At 37.0% G+C, this 21802-nt stretch overlaps 1 protein-coding gene across 1 annotated transcript in view; it reads left to right on the top strand.

The window, feature by feature from the left end:
* Positions 1–21802, top strand: part of Kcnh5 (potassium channel, voltage gated eag related subfamily H, member 5) — a 275839-nt gene that overhangs the window by 156831 nt on the left and 97206 nt on the right. Inside the window, exon 8 of the mRNA XM_013013844.1 lies at positions 14090–14289. Within this exon, the coding sequence (XP_012869298.1) occupies positions 14090–14289 (200 nt within the window). The remainder of the gene's footprint in view (positions 1–14089; positions 14290–21802) is intronic.

The raw sequence follows: 21802 nt of genomic DNA on the forward strand, positions 1-21802 counted from the left end.
ACTATTTTTTTCTAGAGGAACATCTGTTACCATCACAGTGAATTACAGTTCCAATAGACCACATTTCACAGATGTTGGCTGCTCTATCAAATAAAATTCCTTGCACCTTAACCAACTAATTTTGTCTTTTTAAAACATACTTTTCTCTTCTCATATATGCATTCTTTCAGATTTCACTGTCTGTTTTAAATTCTCAGTCAGCTTAATTAATCTGTATACCATTTCAGCAAACAAAAGAGAACCTAGTGGCTTAAAATTCTAGAGGCATGTTTTTATACATTATGCTCATTCAGATGAAAATTAAGAAAAAAAATCTGGGGAACAGTAACATTGAAGGCTGGGCAAATTGACATACTTCCTTGTAGGCATCACAGGAGACAGCCTGAGAGGTACATTCATCCAAGTCAAGTGGTTGTGTCTGTACTTGAGACATGAGCTGGTATTGGGTGTGTGAACAGGAAATCCATTTAAGTCCAGATGTTAGCTGAAAGCGTGACTAGGCTTCCTCAGAGAGTGAGTATGTCCGATGTGAGCGATAAGCAGAAGCCCACAGGCTCTGTCTCTTTTAATGGGAGAGACAACATAAAAAAGAATTGAAATAATGGTAGCCTCAATTATTAGGTCTTGTTTACCCTCAACAGCCTCTTCTGTTATTTTAGTATAACTGTTAAGAAGGCCTTCTTGCCAGGCACTGGTAGCTTAAAGCGTCTAAAAGTAACATCCATAAAAATTTGGACCATGTGCATACAGTTTAATAAGTATTTTCATTCAAGCTAATCATACTCCCCCAAATGATGTTCATTTTTTTCATGTTCATTGTCAGTTTTTGTTGATAACCTATTTTGTTAAAGATGGTTATATCTATTCTTGGGCCTCATGAAGGAAATAGATTCTATTGATTCTGCTTTACAGAGTTTAGAGAATATATTTATAATGCTTGCTATGCATAGACTTAAATAGAAAGCAAGATAATCTATGTTCCTTGTCAGGCAGGTGGAGAAGAGAAATATACTTGTGTTATTGTTCTGTTATAATTATGGAGGAATGAAAATGCCTTCCAACTTTTTTATAGCTAGGTTATATTAACTTTTATCTATTATTCACTGGAAAAAAACCCTCTGACTTGGTTGGAAAAGACATTAGTACGTTTTTTATTGTAAAAATAATGTACCAAGGGGTTACAGTTACATGAGCTAGGTAATGAGTACATTTCCTATCAAGCATTGTTGCCTCCTCCTTTGTTTTGCCCCTGCCATCCCTTCCCTCCTACCTCTACAATTACCCCCCTGCCTTCTACCACCACCCTGCTGAAGTTGTGAAGTTAGGATCTAGTTTTTTTCTTTCCAGGAGTTCAGCCTCTATGGTTTCTTTTATTGGGGGAGTGAGGGAGGAGGAATACTAAGTATGGTAGGTATAAATTTTTCCCTGTTGTGTAGATCCTTCCAGTTTTCTCAGACTGCCTTTATTTTACAGACTATGAGAATATACTAAACATTTTTAAGGAGGCAAATAAGTGAGAATAACTAGTTTAGAAAAAAATTTGCCTGTTGGCTATGTACAAACTTACAATATTAATACAGTATTAATAGAAAAGAAGCAATGAGCATAAGAGCTATTCAAAACAGAAGAATGACTAACTCTTCTTCTTCTTCTTCCTCCTTCTCCTCCTCCTTCTTCTTCCTCCTCCTCCTTCTGTTTGTGGGGCTTGAACTCTGGGCCTGGGCACTGTCCCTCAGCTGTTCAGCTCAAGGCTAGCGCTCTACCACTTGAACCATAGCACCATTTCTGGCCTTTTCTGCTTATGTGGTACTAAGGAATCAAACCCAGGGCTTCATGTATGCAAGGCAAGCACTCTACCACTGAGCCACCTTCCCAGCCCCAAATAACTCTTTTTAGTTTATTTATTATGGAGGGTCACATGGCAAGGGGAGCCAAAATAGACAGAAGAGGTGTTGTGGTTGCCTTGAAGAAAGTGTTGGCCTAATAAAATTAGAAAGGAGACAGGAGAAGGGTATTAGTTTGATAGAGCTCTGAACCCAGACCAATTCTTCTTTCTATCATTGTTTTCAAGATAGGGCTTAGTGTGTTGATAAGACATGTTTACATACTCTTGAGTTCAGTGGCTTGTTCGTGCGTTTGAGAAAATGGAGACAGGAGCCTGCTGCAGGTAGAAACTGCCTTCGAGCTAAGTGCTGGCAGAACTAAACTAGAATGCAGTGGAAAGACAAGGAATACAGGAATGATTTAGTAATACAAAAGCGGAGGAGTGTTGGGGACACTATAAATGTGTGATTTGCATTATTCATGTTCCCTGTGAAATTTGCTCTCCAAGATTCACGTATCAGAAATTACATTCTATTATAAGTATATACTCAGTACTTTTTTAATTTAATTTTATACTCAGTGTGTTTTGAAGGTTTCTTTCTTTCATAATAAAGAATGCCTGGTTAGTGTTTCTGTCCTTGTCAGCATAAGGAAAGAAAGCAAAACCCTTGCCCCTATTTTTAATAGAGATATTAGGATTTTTTTTTCTGTTGCATTACAGGGATGAGTTTGGTAATGTGATCACCATCTTAGCCTGAATGTCTTCTTGTCTGCATTATATCCCAACTTAAAGACGGCTCAGAACACCTCTTGTGTATTGTGGAAGGCATGTGTAATGTTGCCTTTTGGTCTACATTATAGCATGTTCTGTCAGCTGTGTAATTTGTGAAACAGATTAAACTTTCAGTTATCTCTTAAATTTATAAAACAGCACATTTTAGAAGTAAAAAAAAAAAGCAAAAAAATACCCTCAGTTGTCCAAAACCAAATGTCAGTCATGCTGCTTTTTCCAAGTGGGGTTCTGCTGCTTGAGAATGTGGAGTTGTGTGCTGTGCCGACCCTTGTCCAGCTCTGCCTCACTTGACACAAACAGATTTTTATTTTCCTTCAGCCATCTGTATTCAACTGAAGCTGTAGTCTTTCTTGGAACCTATGATGTTATTCTGAAAACATAGTGTCAAAATCAAAGTGTCTCTTTTCCTTTGTGACAAGGAAAAGATGGCTGTGCACCTTTTGCAAAGCTCCCGTACTTTTCTCCTTCCTCTGTTTCTTTCCAAGCTGGATTCTGAGTTCCAGAGGTACAGGGAGTTTTCCAATATTAGCATAGAAACAGATGTGCTTGCTGAAAATTTGATTTGGTACCTAAACAATCCTCCTCATCCCAGCATTGTTTTTACTTACCTGGAGTTTTTGTTAGCTAAAAGAGGGTATGAATTCCTAGGCAGTGGAGTATTGCTGAGAAGGGAGCTTACAATGGTGAGAGGTTCCATATCTTAGCTATGGTAAATAATGCTGGCATGAACATGGCTGTGCTTGTAGATTTAACCCACCCAGATGCCCCTCAGTAGATGAATGGATCAAGGTGTGATATATATGCACAATGGAGTTCTATGCATCCATCAGAATGATATTGCCCTATTCATAAGGAAATGGAATGACCTGGAAAAAATTATATTAAGAGAAGCAAGCCAGGCCTGAAGAAAAGTAGGTCACATGGTTTCCCTCATTTTTGATAACTAGAATATGTCTATGATACTCTTAACAGGAGATCACAATAGCCCAATCACTAAGTGCATATGGCCATATATAATGAAGCGCACCAAAATGAACTCCAAGTATTGGAAACATGAGGTTCTTATTATGTCCTGTATGAAGTTACTTCTATTTTTTTCTGTTTCAGTTTTCTGTACCTTTTGTCTTGTATATGTTTATCTGATCTGTGGGAGGAAAGGGAACCACAGAAACAGCAGGACAAAGGATGAACTAATGCAACAATGATACTCAGTAGACACTGTGTTGGAAAGGAACTGTACAACTTGGGAGGGCAGGGGATTAGGGAGGGGTAAATGGGAGAAAATGAAAATGATGTAGTAGTGTTTAAAAAGAAATGTACTCGTTGCCTTACTTATGTAACTGTAACCTCCCTGCTCATCACCTTTACAATCAAGATAAAATAAATAAAAATAAAGATGGTGAGAGGGACACAGAAGAGGAGAAGCAGTGGCCACTAAGAAGGTTCTAAAGGCTTCTGAAATTAGCATATGATTTTCGCTTCTAGTTGTCTCTGGTTGCTGACACTTGAGAGGTGGGAATTATTGTGTAACCCTGTAAGAAATGGATCTGATGAAACCATTATTCACCAAGTGTCTATTGTTCTTTAGAGGGATTTAGTTCTTAGAATTTTTTTGAATTAACCATCTTCTCATATCTTTCCAATCATTACTCTCTGACTCTCCCACTTTTGATCAATGTGGATTCAGGATTATCTTCCCAAAATTAAATCAGATTTAGAAAATTCAGGCAAACTCAGTTATTAAGGTGATCATAAGATCAGCCCTGAACTGCTGACATCTTCCTATAATCTATTAAAATTTTACACTTTCTAATAGCATTTTCTTTGTCCTAATTTATCTCATGAATTGGCAGCTAGTTTAAACAGCTTTTAAAATCAAATCATTGGATTATGTCATTGTATTCCCCTTTCAGAATTCCAACATTTCCTGAGAGGAATAATATATTAAGTAGTTTTCTATAACTAACATCTAACAAAGTAATTAATGATGTTTTTTTGACCAGGATAATCAGCATAAGGTAGATATGAAGTGGAAAAGGAGAGTGTAGATTAAGTGAAGAATAGAGAAAGAAAATGCCTGGGTCACAAATGGATGGGTAGAGTGTCCCTAAACATATGGGTCATTGCTAAAACACTATCCAGGAAAACCAGGAGCCCTTATGAAAGAGGTGGGAGGGAGGGACTTCTATACTGGTAGGTTTCTGAAGATCAGTGTCTTCATTTTGCTCTAAGGCCAGTAGAAGCCATTTCAAATACTTCAGTGAGCTGTGTGACAGATAATCACAGAATGATACTACATTTTCCTACCACATCTTAAATACCATCAACAAAGGTAGACTATAAATAGAAAGGAAAATGATATTTGGACCACTTATGTTGCCCTGTAGGTTACCAAGAATGCATTTCTTTGTTAATATTCACTATTCACGCTAAAGCCAATGGACATTTGCCAAGAATTATAAGTGGAAGACAATTAGGAAAAGTAAATGTTAGCTATAATTATGAATAGGCACAATATATCTAAGAAAAGGTGATGGTTAATAAAGGATAAATGGATGCAGATCGAGCTGATGAGCAAACAAAGTGCACTAACTTCAGAATACAGCCGTGCAGAGAAGCAAAAGTTGCTGATAAAAATCTGCTGTCATGAGCAACTCATGGGTGGCGGTTGTTACAATTAATTACCTGAAGATAGATTTCTGTTTGTTCTACAAATCATTTAATCCTGAGAAATAAACCACAGTTCATTTATACACTTAGAATGGCTGAAAGTGTATTTGTTGAATTTTGTAAACTCTGAAAGAGAAAAGATTAACTTTCTTTCAAAGAATGGGATCTGCGATAATTAGAGACTAATACTTTTCTATAAGAAATAATGGATACTACTTGAGGGTAGGATTATGTCTGTGTCTTTTTAAATCATCATATCCCTAGTGGCTGTTATTGGGCTGGTACATACTTAATATTGAATTTGTAGCGTTTTTGTTGTTCTTGTTGACACAGTCTTGCCATTAGCCCATGCTGACCTCAAATCACAATCATTCCACATATCCTCCTGAATATTAGGATTATAGGCATGTGCCACCAGGACTGGCTTGAATTGAACAGTTCTTGAATGAATACTATAGTTAGTTATTGTAGCATTGTTCAGTCTTTTAACCTTTTAACCTGTCTGTTTTTGAGAATCTCAAACATTCATTCATGATTTTAATATTTATTTGTAATACAAAATAGGTATTTTCAATTTTAAAATACAAAACAATATTAAATATTTACAAAGGTTCTTTTCCAGAATATACTTTGGGACTGTAATGTGTGTTATAAGGTCCCTTTCTAACCTCCTCTCCCAGCTTTATTTACTCAGCTGAGAACTGTTCTGCTTTATTATGGCCATTGTTGATGTATACCAAGTCATTATTGTTGTATAACTAATCAGACTTATGGCTTATAGAAAACAACTAACTCACCCTCCCAAATATTTAGTTATGCAGGGGAAGGAGGGCATAATTACTTCTAGTTTATGTAGGATCAACTGGAATGACTTGAATCGGCCTGGAAACCTCACTCCATAATTGCTCAGCTAGATAGCTGTCAAGCTGTGAGTTACCTATAGAATCACAAGTGGATGGAATATGTCGTTTTTTAAAAATTAAGTATCGTGAGTATTGATAGGAAGGATGGTGATGGCTGAGCCACTTCCATGAAGTTCTTATCAGAAATATACAACCCCATCAGTGTTTCAAACATTTCAGTTCAAGGATAGATTTTTAACTGGTGTTTAGCCAATGGTACTAGCCAGCAGTCTTAATTCCTCTCTGTGAGAGTAATACACGAGAGAATACTGGGTTTCCTTATAGCATACAAATAAGATTCTAAGAACAGGTTCAAATATTGATGTATTGGAAGTTTCCATGGCATACAACCATGATTCCCAGTTCCATTGGTTGAATAATCATGAGATATACCTATATTCAAGGGGAAAACGATATAAATACTGCCACTCAATGGAAAGAGTATCAAGGAATTTGCAGCCATCTTTAATCTCGTAATTATTTTGAAAAATAATCTCTTTAATAGGGTGCCAGTGGCGTGTACCTGTAATCCTAGATATTTAGGAGACTGAAATATGAGAAGCCAGACTAGGCAAGAAAGTCTGTGAGACTCTTATCTCCCATTAAGCACCAAAAAAAAGCTGAAAGTGGAGCTGTGGATCAAGCAGTAGAGCACCAGTCTTTTTTTTTTTTTGTGGTCGGTTGTGGGGCTTGAACTCTGGGCCTGGGCTCTATTCCTCAGCTCTTCAGCTCAAGGAGAGCGCTCTACCACTTGAGCCACAGCGCCACTTCCATGTAGAGCACTAGTCTTGAGCAAAAAAAGCTCAGGGCCAGTGCCCTAGCCCTGGGTTCAAGTTCCCAGACTAGAATGCATGTGCGTATGCACGTGCATGCGTGTATATATGTTCATGCGCATATGTATGTGCATGCACATGCACGCGCGCGCACACACACACACACACACACTAATCCCTTTGTAGTAAATAAAGAAAACATAAGACTTTTTAGATTAGACATATACAGATGTGTAAACCAGGATTACTAAAACTCTCTAAATATAACTCATAAAATTAGCACTTATATTAAGTCCAAAAGCCTGAAAAAAAACATAAAAAAGACTTCTTCACAAAATTTTGGCTCTCTCCTGACATTCTAGCTACTGGGAGACTAAGATCTGAAGGATTAAAGTTCAGAAGTTCAAACCAGCTCAGGCATAAAAGTCCAAAAGACTTGATTTCTAAAATATCCAACAAAAAGCTAGATTAGAGGTATGGTTCAAGAGTATCAGTGATGAACAAGTAAACAAGTCCAAGGCCCTGAGTTCAAAACCTGACACAGGCAAAAGAAAATCCCAATTGTTACAAATCATAGTTATTACTAATAAAGTAGGTGAATTAACAATGTTATTTCCATTCTAAAGTAAAAAAATGCAATAGATCTTTTAAAAACTAGATCATAGTCCCATAAATATGGGACTTTGAAATATAGTTATAGTCTTAATATAGCTAGGATATGGGTTACTTTATTTTTTATTTATTTTGGGGGGGCTATATATAGCTTTATTTTTTAAATATTTAATTTTCCTATTTTACCAGTAGGGGTATTTTTATGTTAAAGATAATGTTTCTGGAAAATGGTTTCATAGTTTTTGGAGTGTTATTTACTGGGAAAATATTTTAACAACTATGTCTCAGAAATTGATTCATTTGGTGGAAGAATATAGTAGTGAGCAAAGATCACTCGGCCACACCTACTTCTATAGAATTTGTAATTCCAGAGGGAACATTCATAATAATGTATGCAAGAATGATCAACTGTATCTTAAGATGCATAGACTCAATACTGCATGTCACCTGTGTCTGCTACTGAGAATTCATCTAATACAATTCTCTGAGGGAAACCTTCAAGTCCTATGAGAGTGAATGTTGTAGGACTATATATCATGTAGTTCTCATACTTAACAACTATGAAAAATAGAAATGCAGGTATTATTGCTGAAATGGAATTGACGAATCCTGGAGTTTGGAGGCCTGTGCAGAGTCTCACAGAAAGCATCCATCTGAGACTCAAAGAATTTGGCAATGGGCAGAACTGCAAGGCTACACTTCCATCTATTGAGTTAGTCCAAAAGGAAGTAGAGTGTCTAATTTGTTTGCATAAATCAATATGCAATAGAAAGTACAGAAGTGATAAATAAACATGAACCTCAGTAGAGAATGGAAAGTGATAATTTGGAGGAAAGCATTGTTGGCCAGGGAAGGCCTCTGTGAGGAGTGAGGTTTGGAGTGGAGACCTGAATGAGAAGAACTAACTGTATGTATTTGTATACACATTTAATGCACCCAAAAGAATAAAACATGTTGTCTTTTAGCATATATAAAGTGTTGCTTTTTATTCATTCAGTTGCCCTGTTTCTTTTCATCCATTTACATTTTAGGCAATCATAGATAAGGCCTTACTACTACCATTTTGAAACTTGTTTCCTTTTTCTTTTCTTTTAAAATTATTCATGATTTTTAGGTATTTCCCCTTTTTTCTTCATTCTCTGACACCATAAGTAGTTCATTATAATGCATTTTGTTCATCTATTATTTTTAAATTAAAAAATTTAAATTTACTTTATTGTTATTATAGAGGTGATATATAGAGGAGTTACATTTATGTGAATTAGGTAATGAGTACATTTCCTTTCACACAGTGTCTTCTGTTCCCTCATTCTCTTCCAGTCCCTCTCTCCCATCTCCACCCATGAGTTGTATAGTTCACTTTCATCCATGTCCAGTGAGCTCCACTGCTATACTTTTTCACCCTTTTCCCTTAAGTTCTGTGCTCTTCCTTACACCCTCCCGAAGATTTACATGTGAGTACACCATTTATAAGGTAAAGAAGGCATAATTATAAAAAATTAAAAACTGAAAAAGAAATAAAAGGTCTTGTTTCCTTATTTATTATTATTTTTTAAATAAGTTTTTTATTGTGAAAATACTGTACAGAGGGGTTACAGTTACATGGAGCAAGGTAATGAGTACATTTCTTATCAAGCATTGTTGCCTCCTCCTTTGTTTTTCCCCTACCATCCCATCCCTCCCACTTCCTCAACTACACTCCCCTCACTTCCTGCCTAAATTGTAAAGTTCGTTTTTCAACATAGCGTCCTGTACATCTCATTGTTGCAGTGGGTCCACCTGTATCCCTATTTAAACACTTTGTTTTTTCCCTTCCCCTCCCCAACTTATACCAACATCAAATACAGTGAAAACAGGGGTTACAGCATGGGGGAGGGACATACAAAGCAACAAAGAAATCACACAGTACCTTATAAATACGTTAGAAACAATCACAAGAAAGAAATTTGGTGCCAGTACTGCAGCTTGAACTCAGGGCCTTCCTGGGCATTATCCCTGAGTTTGTTTGCTCAAGGCTAATAATGTTCTACCAGTTGAGGTGCAGATCCACATATGGCTTTTCTTTTTCTCTTATTGTGGTTAACTGGAAGTTGAGTCTCATGGACTTTCCTGCGTGGGCTGGTTTTGAAGTACAGTCCTCAGATCTAGCCTCCTGGGTAGCTAGGATTACAGGCATGAGCCACCAGCACCTGGCATTATTTTGAATGTTTGATACTCTTTTTTGCCTCTTTCTGTATAGCTATCTTTTCACAAACTAATGTGGTTATTGTTTTGATGTTATATAAATGTTATAAGTACCATGTTAACAATCTTAGGTCTTTCTGAATTTGTATGCATAGTTAATCCTACCAGTAAGTTTATACCTTTCAATGTTTTCATCTTACTAACATCTCTTCCTTTTAATCTATCAGATCTGGTGGCAATAAATTCTTAGAGCTTTTACTTGCCTGGGAATGTCTTTATGTCTTTTTTAGTTCTGAAGGATAACTTTGCAATGTATAGTGTTTTTATTAGAGTTTTCCCCTGTGTCATGTGACCATCTCATCCTACTCCTTATCACTGCGAGGTTTCTTCTGGGAAGCCTGCTGTTGGGCAGTTGAAAAACCACAACGTGTTCACTGTTTTCTCTTGCTGCTTTGAGCATCTCCTCTTTGATTTAACATTTGGGAGGTTGATTTTATCATGTCTTGTGATAGATTTGATTAAACTGAGTTTGATTGTTGATCTTTGAGAGTTCTTATATGCTTTCCTCATTATTTTTAGCCTCCAGCTTCTCCTTCGCCATCTTCCCAGAACTCCTTTCCTCATTATTTTTATCTGACTATATTTTCATTTAACCTTTCTTGAGCTTACAATTTTTATTTGATTTATCAATGCTTCCTATCATACTTTAAAAAATCTCAATTCATGTACTTTCAAGCTTTATTGTTTCTTAAATTATTTCCGTCTTCAGTTTCTCTGATTAGCTATTGAATTGTTACTGAATGTTTTCCTGAAGTTTGCTCAGTTTTGTTTAAATAATTTTTAAATTCTCTAGGAGTTTCTACAGATTTATGATTTCATGCTTTTATCATCACTGTGGGTGGCACACACATCATGTGTCATCATAGGTTCCTGAAAGCTCTTGATGCTCATTGGCATGCAAGAATATCTGCATATTTGAAGGAGGAAGTATTTATTCCAGACTTCATAATTTGGCTTTGTTTATTCTTGTTTTAGAAATTGGAAGCAGGTTGCTTCTTTTCTCTGAGCCTGTGTTCATTGTAACTATTTTAGTAGTAAGTGACACTAGCTTCAGGTTTGCTACAAGTCCGCCATGGTTGCATTGTCTCTATTTCAACACTATTGGGCATTTTGAGACCAATTTTTTTCTTTATTTTTTTTATTGTCAAGGTGCTGTACAGAGGTGTTACAGTTACATAAGTAATAATACATTGATTGTCAAAGTTGTTACTCCTTCCCTCATTTTTCTCTTACAATCCCTCCCCTCAACTCCCACAAGTTGTACAGATCATTTCCAACATATTGTCTTATGTATATCACTGTTGCATTGGTTCCCACCTTGTCCTTTGTCTCACCATTCTATTGTTCCCTTTTCCTTCCCTAACTCAGATATATATACAATACCAGGGTACCAAAATCAAATACAGTGACAACAGGGGATATACCATAGGGGGAAGAAACAAGAAATCACATAGCACATTTTGTGATGCATTCATACTTGGTTTTATTCAGGATTGATCAAAAGGATGTCTAAGAAAGTATAGCTTCTTTTTTGTCATTCTTTTTAAAAAATTATTATTGTGAAAATTCCACACAGAGGGGTTACAATTACATGGGCAAGATAGTGAGTACATTTCTTATCAAGCATTGTTTCTTCCTCACTGCAAGTCTTTGCCTAAGAGTAGGGTAAGCCCAAGTATCTTGCCCATAGTGTCTGGCCTGCCATCAGAGGCCACAGGATTCTGTCTCATACTGGCCCTTACTGTGGAGGCACTGAACATAGGCTCTTCAAAAACTACCTACCTCTTCTTCCCCCAGTGGACAATCATTTGTTTCATATTGTGATTCCTAGGTGCCCTGTGTGCCACCACACAGTTTACCAGCACAAGCACAGGTCATATTTGCTGATGTGATATACTCAAGCTCAAGACTAGTGCAGCCAGCTAGAAGTGATATTGGCTAGAATATCCATTCCATTAGGGCTTCCGGTCTCTGCTTAGCACCAAGACAAGGTCAAGAAACCCTGTCAGTGAGCATCGGCCTATGGACAGGAACTATGGAAATCTCAGTCTTGGGTTTCCCTAGCCTGGCTCTGAGTTTCAAGACTAAGTTTTGCTTACTTTCCTGTCCTATTCTTCAAGTGATGGGACATTTCTCAACACTGTGCCCCTTGAGTTAGAGAATGGGGGTGAGGGAAGAAAAGTCCTGTGGCACCAGGCTGCTTGCAGGCAGTGGTCTGAGATGCTACAAGAGTTGATTTTACCTTGGCAAGACTGTAATAAGTTTCAAGTCTAATGTCTAGATTTAATTTCCTCCTTCTCCTCTAAGCACAGTACACTGTTTGGAGTTGGAGAGGGTAGTCCTGGGAAATCCTTTTCATTCTGCTGAAACCAGGTACTGTGATTGCTTACCTTGTTTCCTTAGCTCTTGCAAAGGTGATTTTATGTGTGAAGGAATATTTGTTCAGATGGATGTTTATTTATGGGACATTATTACCATCTTGCTCCACTTCTTTGTGTGGAAATTTGTTAAACAACAAGGCAACAGTAAGTAAGATATTTCAGCAAATGTAGAATGTTGTAATTATCTTAGAGAGCCAACTGAGTTAAATACATCACAGCAAGAGGCAGTTCTGTGACATTAATTGAAAATTTGTGAAAATTGGGCCTTCTTCCAAAACATGAGCCAGAACATCATCTCACACACTCTTAAAATGTCCATTATTTTAAAAACATAATTTCTCCTTATTTCTCTTTATGAAAACATGAAATTCTGTCCTTGCTAGATGGTTCTTCTAAATAATTATTTCTCTGTCATTCTTCATATCAGTGATGGTGGAAGAGGGGCAGAAAGCCTGTGCTTTTTTTTTCCTTTTCAAATGTGAATATCCAAAGGTTTAAAGAGTTCCATTGAGAAATGTGGACATTATATTTCTACTTAATGTTGACCAAATATCATCTATTTCAAAAATTGTCCTGCATCAGTATGTAATTCCCCCAAAGAACAGTAGAAAAAAACTAAATGCTTGTAAAAACAATCGATTTCTGTTGTGAAATTAGAATTTGTTATTCAGAAGATAACAATGGTGCTTGTAGAAACAAATGATTTCTCTTGAATGGCATAATGGATCTGAAGTTGCTTCCACAGTTTGATTTTTGTGCCACTTTCATTAAATAGGACTTGCTTGATGAAACTGCAAGATGAATCAGCTCATGCTTTGCTTAGAGACATAAATTTTCAGGGTACAAGATGGAAATCATTGCTGCCTGGTTTTCAGTTTATTAGGAAGCATGTTCAGTTTAGACCAAACTCAACAACTTTTAACGTGTTTTGATGTAGCAGGTCAGTGTTTATTAGTCTGGCCAGATTGGTTTGTAGAATTATGAATTCAGGATGGAGTAGCAGACCTTTCTGCTCACAAATATTCTTGTGGATAAATAATAGCTGTCAGTAAGCTTTCTTTACTCTTAAAATGCTTGTAGTCACTAGACTACTGACAAGAGTTTAATAACTACAGGAATTCAGAGTTTTATTTCAACATTAACAAATAATCTTTACTGGTACCAGAATTTGAACCCAAGGCATTCTGCTTGCTCTGCTTGCTTGCTGGTGCTCTACCTCTTGACCCACACCTCCAACCTAGGTTTTTACTGACTATTTGGAGATGGAGTCTCACAGAATTTTCTGCCAGGCTGCATTTGGACTGTGATCCTTTGGATCTCCCTTGAGTAGCTGGGATTACAAATGTGAACCACCGGCTCCCAGATTTTATTTAATTCCAATCCTAATTATCCCCCAAATAGCCTGAAAATTTGTCTCCAGTCCCTATATTTCTGATGTTCTATCAAAAATATAACAAGAGAAGAACTTCAAAAGTTGGTAGGAGTTAAGTCATAAGAAGGTGTATACATGTTAAATCCCAGACATTAATCTCTGGAAAATTTTCAGTTGATTAAATTCAGAAGTGCAAGACTGGAGGCTAACTTTCATTTTAAGGCTAGATTATATATATTTGCATCATTTGATTCCCTATGGGCTATTTTAGCCACTCTTTTAAAACCACCATTTTGACCATGGTTGGTCATGTTGGCTAGAGCGATGCCTTGCTCCTATATCATCTGGATGATTCCGAGTGACTAGCAGGTTCTAGATAGGATCTGCCGAGTTTCATAGGCAGCAACGACTGTAAGTTTATGAAGACGTTGCTATCAAGTGCATCCTGATTTAGTCAATTTTGTATGTTTTTTTCTCTCAGGATATTTATTTTATTTTCATCATTTCTTCTCTTTCAGCTCTTCTTTATGCAACTATTTTTGGAAATGTTACCACAATTTTCCAGCAAATGTATGCCAACACCAATCGATACCATGAAATGCTAAATAATGTTCGGGACTTCCTAAAACTCTATCAGGTCCCCAAAGGCCTTAGTGAACGAGTCATGGATTATATCGTTTCTACATGGTCCATGTCAAAAGGCATTGACACGGAGAAGGTATGGCTTATTATTATTATTGTTACTATTCATTTACTAATTCTTCTATATCTTCTATCTACTTCTACTTCTTTGTACTATATCTTATATCTACTATATCTTCATGTGTGTGTTAACTTTCCCAGTTAATATGTTGCTCAGACAATTGCTTTGTAAATGTTACTTTGTGTTTTGTATGTGACATTTCAATCAATCATATTTATTGAGTGCTTAGAAGGTGCAAAGCACTCAACAATTAATCATCAATTATTACCAGACATTATAATCAATTTAGAAATTGTGGTTCCTGAAAATAAGTAATTATGCCATTTCCCTAGAACACTCTCATTACCACTTACAGTGATTTGTTGTATTCCTCTTAAACTCTGAGAATGCTGGCATTTCTCCTGATGAATCATAGTTTTGATTTTCCCATTTTTTGTCCATTTAAAAATCAGAAAGAAACTTTCTTCCTATCAACAGAAATTTTATGTGTCTTTGGTGATATCTTTCACTTAAATTTCTCCCCTTTCCACATGTTTTATAAAACACTAAAAGTTTTTGTCTACTTGGCCTGACATTCATCCATCAAAGGGATACTTCTCTTTTGCCTATTATTTGTCATCTCCATTTTTTCCTTGTGTTTTCATGGAACGGTTGTTCACTTTTTCCACCTATTTCATATTTGGGATAAGAACAAAAATGATAAGATTTCTAATTTCTTACACCCAACTGACTTGCATCAATTACAGGAGATGATAACAAGAGCTTATACATTGTTTTAGAGAAAACCACTCTGGTGCAATTTAACTTTGTAAGCAAAAAGAAAAGAGACTATGCTTTTCACTTACTGAATTTTGACATAATAGTCAACTGATACAATACCTTCCTTGCCAGTTTTTTTTCCTTTGGTCCTGGGGCTTGAACTCAGGGCCTGGGAACTGTCCCTGAGTGTCTTTGTATTCAAAGCTAGTGCTCTCCCACTCGAGCCAAGTACCACTTCCAGCTTTTTCTGAGTAGTTTATTGGACTTCCTGCTTGAGCTGGCTTTAAACTGTGATCCTCAGATCTTTGCCTCCTGAGTAGTAGGATTACAGGCATGAACAACCCATGCCTAGCTTCCTTGCCAATATTTTTAAAAACAGTTTGTAATTTTAACTTTTTGGTGTGGACGTGTAGGGTATTTTTTAAAAGACCTTCCCAACTAGCATCTTTCGGTGTTAAAGAGATAAGAGCAAATGACCAAAGACAATGTTTATTTATGGAAACTTCTTAACACAACAAGAAAGTCGTTACAAGCCAGAGCAGGGTTTGTTCGGACCAGATGGTGGAAGGGAGGTTTGGGGAATAGATATGAAATGTAAGAACTGAGGAGCAGAATCTGAGGGGGTGAAAGTGAGATGCCTGGGGGGTGAGAGAGATAAATCATGAAAAGGACCAGAGTTGTTCCTCTTTTAACATTTTACACAGTACAGTAGAAATTTTGCAGTCAAATAGCTACCTACAGTGATATGCATGACAAGGGGGAAAATTGCAAACTATATTGCTATGAAATTTGATTCCCTGAGTCAATGGATGGATAACAGGAAAAGGATCCAAATTAAAAGCAGAATGTTCTCCTGGTGACAGAATCATAGAATTTAAGGATGCCCGTTGAAATCCACATGAAGTATAACTGAGATGAAGAGGCAAACAACCTGCTTTGTCAGTCCTATGCTGGCTAATAGAGAGCATTTGAAAAGAGCTCAGTGGCCGGGGTGTAGGACACAGGGTTATAGTCTCTATATTTTCAGATCTTGGGATGTTTCAAGAGTTGAGCTAACACAATTTTACTCCATCTCTTTTGGGGGAGACTACCTCAGCTGTGTGTTTCACAGCCCAGTGAGGGTTGCAGCCCACGGGCATGGAGGAAGACTGCAGATGCACATCCATGCATCTGCTAATAGTTTTCTTTTTTTGGTAATCCTGAACTTAGGGCCTTACACTTGATAGATAAGCACTGTATCTCTTGAGCCTGGCCCCTGTCCTTTTTACATGAGTTGTTTTTCTTGTAAAGTCTTCGGGGAAAATAAAAGAAGGTATTGCTGGGCACTGGTGGCCAGCTAGGAATGTAGACAATCCTAGCTACTCCAGAGGCTGAGATCTGAGGATCACAGTTTGAAAGTAGTCCAAGCAGGAAAGTCTGTGGGATGTTTATCTCCAATTAGCGACCAGGAAACCTGAAGTGAAGCTCTGGTTCCAAGTGGTCAAGCTCTAGCCTTGAGCAAAAAGAGCTCAGGGATAGCACCCTAAGTTGAAGCCCCATGACTAATCTCTTCCCACTAAGAGAAATTAATGTGAATTGCACAAAGGGTATTCACTGTAGTATTTTGTACATATATGCATTGTACGCGGATCCCCTATCCCATTGCATTGTACCAACTTTTAGAAGTTGTTTCGTGGCATCTTCATGTATAGACACACTGTGTTTCAGTGTTGTTCACTGCCTTCCTTCCTCATCATTTGTTTTCCCTCTCTTTCCTCACTCCCTAAAGAGTCCTACAATTATTCCCACACTTTCCTTTATATCTCTCTCTATCTCTACACATACATATATATGCATATCTATCTATATATATATATTTTTTATGTCTAGAGACACATATGAGACAAAGCATGTAACCTTTGTCCTTCTGAACCTAAGGCTTGTTTACATGACAATAATCTCTAATTCCAACCATTTTCCTACAAATGACATTATTTCTTTCTTTTTTATAGCTACATATTGCTCTATTTTTTTTAATAGGTTCTCCATTTTACTTACTCATTTTGTCAGCTAAAAGGCACCTAGGCTGATTCACAGCTTGACTATGCAGGTAGTGCTGTAGTAACCATGGGTGTACCAGTGCCTTCATTGTATCTGATTTATATTCCTACCAAGTTATGCCCCAGAGTGGTATTGTCAGCTCTATTTTTAGTATTGTGATGATCCTTCATACTGCTTTCCATGGTGGTTACCCTAATGTACATTCCCACCAACAGTGCATAAGGGTTTCTTTCTCCCAATTTCCTCCTCAAGAATTTTCTGTTTCTTTGAAGATTCCACTCTGATTGGGGTGAAATTAAATCTCAGTGTTGTTTTGGTATTCATTTCCTTTATGGTCAGGGATGCTCAACATTTCTTCATGTAAGAATTGACCAATTGTAATTCCTTTTTCAAGAATTATCCCTAATTCTTTTGCCCATTTAGTAAATGAGGGTTTGTTTTGGACTTTAGCTTTTTGAGATCCCTCTATATTCTAGTTATTAACCCCTCCTCAGATGCATAGCTGGCAAAAATTTCCTCACATTCTGTAGGTTGTCTCTTCAGTCTAGTGACTGTTTCCTTTGCTGTGTAGAAGATTTGTAATACCATTTGTTGATCTTTGTTCTTTTTTTGTTGTTACTCAGGCAGTTGTTTTCTATGCCAATGTTTTCTCTTAGCTTTCACATGATAGTCTCAGAGTTTCAAGTGTTACATCAATGTTTCATAGTTTTTTGGTAGAGTTCTTTCACTTCTTTAGCTAAAATAATTCCTAGTTATTGAAGTATCCCAACTTCTAGGGGCTGGTGGGACTTGAACCCACAATCTATGAAAGGAGTCACCAACATTCAGTCAATAGGGTTAAGAATCATTTAATAGCCACGGCAGCTGCCCCTCGCTATACCAAGACAGTGAAGAACAGCAACGCAGCTCAAAATGGCGTAGGCTTAAAAGGAAAAAAACAGCAAGGGGGTCTCTCACAGGTGGCCAATGATAGTTTCCCAATTGGCAAAGAGGCAAGTTCCAGAAGCAGTTAGTGATTACAAAATAGCGATTACAATTCCAGTCATTCCAGTAGACAAGGCAATAAGTCACAAGGCAACGTTCTTTTCCCAATTTCCCTTTTTTTCATTTCCCAGTTTGGGGTTTAGTTCATATCGACCAGAACACTTTCCAGACTTCTTACTTATCACATCCCAAATCAAACCACCTTCTGGGTTTTCTGGCTCTTTCTGAGTTTCATTATTATTTACCAAATTCTAGTAACCGAGTGTTTAACTCACCAATGTACTACTAGCCTTTATCTTTGGAATTTCTCCTTCTAATGACTAGCCTGGAGTTTTTCTCTCCAGGGAGATCCTGCCTTTCAAGTTTGGTTCTGTCCTTACTCACATTGCAAATTTCAGTAAATGCCAGCTCTCAGTTTGTTCCATTCCTAGGATCTGTACTTATGTTTCTCAGGTTACCTGGGACTTGTTTATCCCAGTTAAATTTTATTCTTCCTTGGTCTAATTGATACTCTATTTGTTTAATTTAACCTGGTTCCAACAGCTATTTTATTGTCTTAGAGAATAGTGTGAAGAGGATTGTTTTCTTGATTTTTTTTCTCCGCTTATTAACCAGCAAAGTGACAGGTTGAAGGCCATGAAGTGATAGATTACTATCCATGAGCAAGAACGCTGAATGAGAACACAAGCCTCCTGAGTTCAATCCCTGGTAGCAGGGGAAAAAAAAAAGGAGAGAATGAGGGGATTGGACACCCTCATTTAAAATAGTTCCTACTTTTTGGAGGAAATGATTTCAGTTTTTTAATGTTTAATATAATGCTGGCCGTAGGTTTCTCTCTCTCTCTCTCTCTCACTCACTCTCTCTCTCACACACACACGCACACGCATGCATGAAGGAACTCTTTTTTATTCCAATTTTTTTTCCAGAACATTTATTATTAAAGCATGTTGACTTTTGTCCAGGAACAGTCCTCAGCCATTTCTGCTGTAATTAATTTTTCTGTCAGTTCTTGAGATTTTTTTTTGCTTGGGTTGGCATGTTCCAGGATCCTCACAAGTAGTTGAGATGATGGTGCATGCCATCTCACTGAGATGTTTTTTTTTTTTTGGATGAGATCGTGTTTACTTTTTGCTTTGCTTGTGTTTATCTCAAAGTGCAATCCTCCTGATCCCTACCTCCTGAGCGGCTGAGATTACAGATATGAGCCACTGTTCTCAGATTATTTGCTGCGTTTTGGAGTGATGGTTTTGCTTAGTCATCATTTGTGGTTGTAGCAATTAACTTTTGATTTATAGAGTTATCATGGAAAATAAGATAGTAGGAAAATATGTACAGTATTTAATATGTAGAGTATTTAATAATATGTAGTATTTAAGGTAAAATAGAAATGCAATTTCTTGCATATGCTTAATATATTAAATAGGTTAGCTTCTGAATAAGAAAAATATTGCTATGATTTCTGGGCAGCGAATCATTTTGCCTACTTAAAAAGTTTTGCATTTTGCCTACTTAAAAATTTTTATGATCCATAGGAGTGGTTGACAAAGGCTCAATAGCTATGTGCATATGGTCATATAAAATAATATTTTATGAAATGAACTCCGAGAAAAAGAAATGAGACATACATTTTTTTCTTAGTTGCCGTTGTTGCTGTTTTTGTTTTTTTCTTTTGTCTAGTTTGTTACTATTTGGGAGGGTAAGGGGAGCACAGAAAAGGTGTAAGAAAGAGTGAACAAATACACCAGTGACGCTCACTAGATACTGTAGAAAATGAACTGCTGATCAAGTGTGTGGGGATAGGAGGGAAAAATGGAGAGAGCAAGGCGAGGGGAGACATGGTTGTACTCATTACCTGACTCATGTAATTGCAACCTCTCTGAATATTAACTCTACAAAATAAAAATACATTAAAAAATTTAAGAACCCATTATAATGGTACATAATTATGGGTACAATGTGATATTTTAGTACATCCACGTAATGCGAACTTATCAAATCAGAGTAATTCACATTGTAATCTTTTTGCCTTCTTCACCATCCCTCTCTCTCTCTCTCTCTCTCTTTTTCTCTCTCTTTTTCGCTCATTCTCTCTCTCTCCCTCTATTTGGTTAGTATGGGGCTTGAACTCAGGGCCTAGGCACTGTCCCTGAGCTTTTTTGCTCAAGGCCAATGCTTTACCACTTTAAGCCATAGCACCACTTCTGGTTTTTCTGGTGGTTAATTAGAGATAAGAGTCTCATTGGCTTTCCTGCTGGGACTGGCTTCAAACTTTGATCCTTAGATCTCAGCCTCCTGAGTAGCAAGGATTATAAGTGTGTGATACTGAGGTCTAGCTCTTTTTATTTCTTTATGTTTAGAGTCTTCAATGTCCTCTTTTCTAATCTATCATAGAATCTATAATGATATTTGTCAGCTGTATCACTGTGTAGAACAGTAAGATTTACTCCTTTTAACTGTGCAAATGATTGGAATGACAGTTCCCAGAAGAAGAGATCTGTCTGGCCAACAGATGAATGAAAATATGCTGAGTGACATTAGTTTTTAGCAAAATGCAAAACTATGGTGAGATATTGTGTCACCCCAGTTAGGATTACTATTGTCAAAGAGGCAGAAAATAAGAAATGCCAGTGTGGATATGGAGGACGTAGAATGTGTTTTCACTGTTGGCAGTGTGAATTCATGCAGCTGCTACTGAGGACAGTATGGAAGTTGCTACAAATACTAAGAATAGATCTTAAGATGATCCAGTGTTTGATCCATCCGTCTCACTTCTGGGGACATAGAAAATGAAACGAAAGCATTGTAGCCAAGAAACACTGAACACCCATGTTTACTGCAGCACTATTCATAACAGCCAAGATATGGAATCAGCTTACATGCCTATCAACAGATGTTTAGAAAGAACAGACTGTATAAACAATGGGCAGCTTTTCAGTCATTAACAACAGAATGACATCTTGCCACATGCAGCAAAATGGATGGAGCTGGGAGACATTATATCAAGCAAAGTTAAGTCAGAAGACAGCATATGTAGAAGCCAAGAAAAGTAGATTTGAATACATAATGGAGATTACTGAAGATTAAGAAGGGTAGGCACAGCAGAGGGAAAAGAGGATGGATTAGGTAACTGGTACCAAAACACAGGGTTGTTTTTGAGGAGTAGGAAAAGCAAATTTAAATAACTGTGACAAATAATCAGAAGTTTCATTGTAAGACATCTAAAGCTTATTCCTTGACTATTGATTTCCTTTAGCCCATTAAAAACCCTCCACTCAGTTGCATAAAAACAAGTGAAGGAAGAAAAGACACATGCCAAATTCTGGGCCTGCAAAGGTGTAGGGATTCCTAGTAATTATATTCTCAGTCAGGCTATACCTTAAAATACTTCCTAAGCTACACATCAGATGTTTTACTGAACAAGAGGAAAATCAAAACGCCATCCATACCTCTGCGTTAAATAGAATCTAACAAGAGTGTACCAGTTCACACATTCATTTATTTAAGCAGTGCTTGGTATACAAAACATGTAATTTTAAAATACAATAATAAAGTGCTTAAGATATAAACAAAACAATTAGGAAACAAAGCAGTGACTGGAAATATGATCTAAAAACTAGATTTTAATATAGTTAGGAACTCAGTATAAGTAAAAATTGTAAAGTTGAAATGTATGTATTGTTCAGTATGATTATAAGATAAGCTAAAAACTTATAAGGAAATTTTCATGAATCTTCTTCTGTTGCCT

Source organism: Dipodomys ordii, unplaced genomic scaffold, assembly GCF_000151885.1.
Source record: "Dipodomys ordii isolate 6190 unplaced genomic scaffold, Dord_2.0 Scaffold2, whole genome shotgun sequence".
Taxonomy (NCBI): Eukaryota; Metazoa; Chordata; class Mammalia; order Rodentia; family Heteromyidae; genus Dipodomys; species Dipodomys ordii.